This window comes from Triticum aestivum, chromosome 1A, assembly GCF_018294505.1.
Source record: "Triticum aestivum cultivar Chinese Spring chromosome 1A, IWGSC CS RefSeq v2.1, whole genome shotgun sequence".
NCBI lineage: Eukaryota > Viridiplantae > Streptophyta > Magnoliopsida > Poales > Poaceae > Triticum > Triticum aestivum.
The window spans coordinates 11,834,281-11,840,587 of record NC_057794.1 but is presented as its reverse complement, the minus strand read 5'-3'; the positions used below and the strand labels follow the sequence as shown (position 1 = coordinate 11,840,587).

General features: G+C 43.8%; 1 protein-coding gene across 3 annotated transcripts; it reads left to right on the top strand.

The window, feature by feature from the left end:
- LOC123185795 (disease resistance protein Pik-2) lies at positions 1 to 6,097 on the top strand. 3 transcript variants are annotated; one of them, XM_044597638.1, is made up of 7 exons: positions 1 to 208; positions 321 to 415; positions 524 to 596; positions 727 to 809; positions 901 to 1,960; positions 2,558 to 3,307; positions 3,857 to 6,097. In XM_044597638.1, the coding sequence occupies exons 5-7, from the start codon at positions 950 to 952 to the stop codon at positions 5,774 to 5,776; spliced, it is 3,681 nt and encodes a 1,226-aa protein (XP_044453573.1). In that variant the 5' UTR covers positions 1 to 208; positions 321 to 415; positions 524 to 596; positions 727 to 809; positions 901 to 949; the 3' UTR covers positions 5,777 to 6,097. The 3 variants fall into 3 exon arrangements, with proteins under 3 accessions (XP_044453573.1, XP_044453557.1, XP_044453564.1); XM_044597622.1 differs by having other exon boundaries at positions 516 to 596; XM_044597629.1 differs by having other exon boundaries at positions 516 to 596; positions 898 to 1,960.
- Positions 6,098 to 6,307: the final 210 nt, after the last annotated feature.

Genomic DNA, 6,307 nt, shown 5'->3' with positions numbered 1-6,307 from the left:
CTTGTCTTGACTGCTGTTCTTGGTCTTCCTCTGCTCCTCGTCTCCACTGAGTGCTCCCTTCCTACCATCTCGGTCCTCTCCTCCATTGGTGATCCGCCTTGTTGGTGATCTCATCCGACCTCCAAGCTCACCACTGCTAGAGATCTTGAGAGGAACACGGTCCTTCTTGGCATCTGTGGAGAGGGGAGAAGGCCGGTGGATATTTTGGGTATATTTCCTGTCGATTTTTTTTCTAGTTAAAGTAGGAATGCTTTGCTTGGAGCTACAAAGTCAGATCTCCTGCTTCAGAGTCTGATCTGATTTGTGTTGATTGAATCCAGGGCTGGCAGTGGAACAGCAAGGTTCTCAGAAAAGATTTGCTTGTAAGGTTTTGCAAGGAACAGCCCTTGACACCTGTGGACGGGGCACATTTTGGGTATATATCCTGTCGATTTCTCCCTGTTAAAATAGCAATGCTTGGAGTTAAAATGTCAGATCTCCTGCTTTACAGTCTGATTTGTGTTGGTTAAATCTAGGGTGGCAGTGAAATAGCAAGAAGAATGGAGTTTCTGGTCGGTCAGAGAGCGACGCGTTGAATCTACTGACCCGGCTACCTGGTAACTCAGTCTCACCTTTCTTACTATTCTGCTCCACTGAAATTTTTCACATCCACACATTCTTATTAATCTGCTGACTTGTTCGATTATTAAATCTTATCTTTCGATATTGTTTTTTCTCTCTGAATAGATTGGCCTGGGAGGTTGCTATTCCTTCGAGGTTGCTGTGACGGTTACTGTTGCCGCCGGTCGCGGTGACCATTGACCGCAACTGTGAGTTTGCTCCCCAATCTTCTCGTGTTCTTTGTCCCCTCTTAAGATTTTGCTCAAGCTCAGGTACTGTACTGACACCCTGTATTAGCAGCACTTCATCCATCGGCCACAACCAATAATTCCGCACAAACGCTGAACTAATGGAGGCGACGGCACTGAGTGTTGGAAAGTCCGTGCTGAGTGGAGCGCTTAGATATGCCACATCTGCCCTGGCGGAGGAGGTGGCCCTGCAGCTCGGAGTCCGGCGTGACCAGGTCTTCATCACCAACGAGCTCGAGATGATGCAGGCTTTCCTCATGTCTGCTCATGACGATGGAGATGACAACAGGGTGGTCAAGGTCTGGGTGAAGCAAGTCCGTGACGTGGCCTATGACGTCGAGGACACCCTCCAGGAGTTCGCCGTGCGCCTCGAGAAGCAGTCTTGGTGGCGTATCCGTCGAAACCTACTCGACCGGCGTCGTGTGGCAAAGCAGATGAAGGAGCTCAGAGCCAGTGTTGAGGATGTCAGCCAGAGAAACATGCGCTACAATCTCATCAAGGGCTCTGGATCCAAGGCCACCATGGCTGAGCAGTCTAGCATTACTTCTTCAGCACTGGTTGGCATTAATGAAGCAAGGTGCATGTCAAGGCAAGAGAAATCCAAACTGGATCTTTTTCAGCTGATCAACCAGAAGGAGAATGGCCTGAGGGTGATCGCAGTGTGGGGAACAAGTGTTGATCTTGGACAAACATGCATAATCAGGACGGTATACGAGAATCAAGATATCGAAAGCAAGTTTCCATGCCGAGCTTGGGTCAGGGTGATGCATCCTTTTAATCTAAAAGACTTCGTTCAGTGTTTGGTCGAGCAGTTTCACGCAGCCATAGGTGTTGATGTTTTGTTGGAGACAGAGAAGACGTCCCAAGAGTTGATCGAGGAATTCAATGGATGTGTGAACAAGAAGCGTTACCTGATTGTGCTTAATGACCTATCCACCATTGAGGAGTGGGATCGGATTAAAAAGTGCTTCCCAAACAACAATATGGGGAGCAGGATCATAGTGTCTACAGCTCAAGTTGAAGTTGGAAGCTTATGTGCAGGGCAAGGAAGCATGGCATCACAGCTCAGGCAACTGTCTGCTGATCAAAATATTTATGCTTTCCATGAGAAGGTAATATTCAAAGTTCCACCTTATGCCGTTCGTGTAGATCAGCCTCTTCGCTAGCTGATTGCTTGTGGAGTTAATTACATGATTACTCATTTATAATACAGGTCTTCTTTGACAACAACGACCCAAACGAGTGTGTCACATTAGGTTTATCGTTTCTAGTAATTAGTACATCATTTTGTACCATCTTATCCTTGCCTAAATAAACAACATTGTTTGGTCCCAGTAATACTAGTGATGTTATTGCCAAAGAAGCAGCGCTATTTCACCACATTTAAAATTAGAAGTAAAAAATGTTTGTGTTGAAGTAGTATTCAATGGTAAAAAAAATTCAAAATTCTAGGTTATCCTTTTGAGAACAGAATGCACACTTCCATTCTAGTTGTGACCTGTGTGTATACCTGCACATGTTTGTTTGAATTTAATATGTATTCTAGGTTTTTCAGGAAATGGGATGTGAAGATTTCAGTTTATGGGAAAGTTTGCATCTGAATTATTCAATCGATTTCATAGTCTACTTATTTAGCATTATTTTACATTCATTCATGTATAGGATTCTCAACATGGATAAACAATTAAACATTGCTCGCTTGTGAACAGGTTTCTCAAGATGAAACAGATTTAATTAAGACAGAATCAAGCTCAAACCGTGCCATTACCAGTACAGATAACAACTCTACTACGAGTGAAATATCGGAGGACCAGTCAAAGGGTGCAGATGAAAAAACTATAGTAAAAAAGAGCTTCACCCGCCTCAGGACGACGGTGACTGCTTTGGAGGAATCTCACCTTGTTGGGCGAGAGAAAGAAAAGGATGAGATTGTCAAATTAATTTCAGATCAACCTACCCAAGAATTCCAGGTGATCACTGTGTGGGGAATGGGTGGTCTTGGAAAAACCACTCTAGTCAAAGATATCTACCAAAACCAAGAGCTGAGTAGCATGTTTGAGAAGCGTGCTTGCATCACAGTTATGCATCCTTTCAATCTTGAAGGTCTTCTTAGAAGCTTAATTATGCAACTAGATAGAGAATCTTCTGAAAAGAAGGATGTGGCGGGTTTGATGGGCAGCACAAAGAACATATTATTATTGATGCCACTTGCAGAATTGAGCAAGGAACTGGCAAGGCTTTTAGAAGGAAAGAGGTGCTTGATTGTTCTTGATGATCTCTCATCTACCGCAGAATGGAACATGATAATACCAATTTTCCATGGAATGGAAAAAACAAGCCGGATCATAGTCACCACAAGGGAAAAAAATATTGCTGATCTTTGTTCAGAGAACAAAGAAAATATATACATGCTCAAAAATCTAGAATACAAGGATGCACATGACCTCTTCACTAAGAAGGTACTCAATGACAAAGTATTATCTTCCTTATTTTTACGTGTCATAGTCATATGTCATTATTGTTTCCATCTTATTAGCTATCAAACCAAAATGATCAGCTGTATTTTGAACGTAATTTGATCCACCACGCAACCTTTCTCTCCGGTCTTGGCCATTGCTACAACCATGGGCTTTACTGGGAGTAATTCATGCATTCCAACATTATTGTATTTCATGACTGCCAACATTATTTTATAAATAGTTATAAGCTATGCAATCACATATATGCTTACCATTTGGTTGGTCCAGTTGCACATTAACTTTGAACAAGGAAGCAACTGTCCTTATATTTTAGTCACTGGTCACGGGTCACCTACGCACCCACCAGCCACTTGCATGCCCACAGAAGTCTATAGCTGCTCCGTTCCATATCACGCTGTGTTTAGTGATTAATTTGAGTATAAATTAATTAATCTCTATGTCCTTATATTTCAGTAAGTATATTAAAATATCGCTACCAACCTTATCTAATTTTCACAATAATAAATAAGTTCATCACATGAATTTTAGGTATTCAAGGAGATTACAGATTTGGATACACAATATCCTGAGCTGGTTGAACAGACAGAACTCATCTTGAGGAAGTGTGGTCGGCTCCCTCTTGCAATAGTCACCATAGGCGGCTTCTTGGCTAGCCAACCAAAAACCTCTTTGGAATGGAGGAAATTGAATGATCATATCAGTGCCGAGTTGGAGATGAATCCAGAGCTTGGGACTATAAGGATTGTACTTATGAGAAGCTATGATGGTTTACCGTATCACCTCAAGTCATGTTTCCTATATATGCCCATCTTTCCTGAAGACTACAAGGTTGGCCGGGGACGTTTGGCACGTCGGTGGAGTGCAGAGGGTTACACAAGGGAGATGCGCGGCAAGACCGCGGAGGAAATAGCGGATACTTACTTCATGGAACTTATAAGTAGGAGTATGATCCTACCATCTCAACAATCCCTTCATAATGCAAAAGGAATTGATTCCTGCCAAGTCCACGATCTTATTCGTGAAATTGGTGTCTCAAAGTCAATGGAAGAAAATCTTGTTTTTACACTGGAGGAAGGTTGCAGCTCAAATAGCCAAGCCATGGTGCGCAACCTAGCTATAAGCAGCAACTGGAATGGAGACAAGCGTGAGTTTGAGAGCAAAGTGGACATGTCCCGTCTCCGGTCAATTACATGTTTTGGTGAGTGGAAGTCATTTTACATTTCTCGCCAGATGAGGTTGCTACGAGTGTTGGACCTGGAAGACATAACAACAACTCTACATGATCATCACCTGAAGCATATTGGGAAGCTTCTTCACCTAAGATATATTTCTCTAAGAGGATGTCTTGGTATTACTCAGCTGCCAGATTTATTGGGTGACCTCAGACAGTTGGAGACACTAGACATTAGAGATACCAACATATTGATGTTGCCAAAGACCATCATCAAGCTTCAGAAGCTAAACTATCTTCGTGCTGGGAAGACATCGGAGGATGAGCGGTTCTCCTGGGATATGTCAGAGGATTTGCCACACGCATTGAAGAACCGACTCTGCAATTTACTTTTAGGGATGGCGGGATGTTGTTATATACTGTATCTTGATGATGAACAGAATACCATGCGCCACCGAACTGTATGCACTTACTTTTGCTTTTCCTTGCTCCCTGCTGTTGTGATGCGCCTGGAATTGGATGGTGTGCTAGTGCAAAGAGGAATGAGAAAACTTAAAACCCTGCACACACTGGGTGTTGTGAACATCGGACAACGAGGGAAGCTCGTTCTACAGGACATAAAAGAACTCACGCAGTTGCGCAAGTTTGGAGTGACTGGCGTCAAGAAGGAGAACGGACAAGAGTTGTGCTCAGCAATTGTTGGTCTCAGCCGGTTGGAGTCATTGTCAATCCGGTCAGAGGGGGAGCCAGGTCTATGTGACTGCTTGGATGGAAAATTCTCGTTTCCGGAGACATTGCAGAGCCTCAAGCTGTACGGCAACCTGGTCAAACTGCCGGAATGGGTCCAGGGCCTCAAGAATCTGGTGAAGCTGAAGCTGCGGAGCTCCAGGATAACAGAGCATGATACAACAATACAACTCCTTGGGAATCTACCCCATCTGGAGTTCCTGCATATGTTGGAGAAGTCAATCGAGGGTGAAGAGGTCCGTCTCAGTTTCCAGCCGGGGATGTTCCCGAGCCTGGCGGTGCTGGAGCTGAGCATGGGACTCGAAGGAAGGCTCAAGTCCGTCATGTTTGAACAAGGAACAACCATGAAGCTTGAGGTGCTCAAGTTTGGTACGACTACATACATCGACAGCAGTTCCGTTTTGGGTCTACCATCTCTCGCGACCCTCAAGGAAGTTGTGCTCGAAGGTAAGTATGGTGACCCTGAATTGGCATACCTGAGGGCTGAGATCGCTGAGAATCCACATCGACCCGTTGTGAAGAGGGTCTGATCGAGCTTGAGAGGTCAATCACGCGCAAACATCCAAGGCAAGCTAGGAGTATTGTCTGTGTTTTCATTTGTGTGCAGTATCTGTGAGCAGTTTTCTTTTTGTGAAGAATATCTATGAGCAGTTAATCGTTGATCTTTCCATTCGTGTTGGTTGATAGCTTGTTTCAAAGTCACATATCACCTGTAGTTATGTATAGGTTGCGACGCCAGCTGGTGTCCTGAGAGTTATGTATAAGTCACATATCACCTGATTATGTTTGTCTATTCTTCATATGGGATGGCAGCCAACTCTGGAATTATGTGTAATGTTGTGTTCGTCGTATATGTGCATTTAGTGAAGGATTCGGGCTTCGCAATAGTGACAGCTCTGGCTTCTGCATGCATGCTGCTGAATCACAAACAAATTTTGAGCAACGCTGACTGTCTGCAGTGATCTATATATAACACTGAGACTGTAGTTCCATGTACATGGTAATACTGGAGCCAAATTAAGGTGATTCAACACAAAGCATAGAACATCGCCATCACTAAC

Excerpts from the sequence above, each read along its gene's own strand:
- LOC123185795 (XM_044597638.1), top strand. The coding sequence starts at position 950 with ATGGAGGCGACGGCACTGAGTGTTGGAAAGTCCGTGCTGAGTGGAGCG. Across the intron at positions 1,961-2,557 it reads TTTATGCTTTCCATGAGAAG|GTTTCTCAAGATGAAACAGA; the intron begins GTAATATTCAAA and ends GCTTGTGAACAG. Across the intron at positions 3,308-3,856 it reads ATGACCTCTTCACTAAGAAG|GTATTCAAGGAGATTACAGA; the intron begins GTACTCAATGAC and ends CATGAATTTTAG.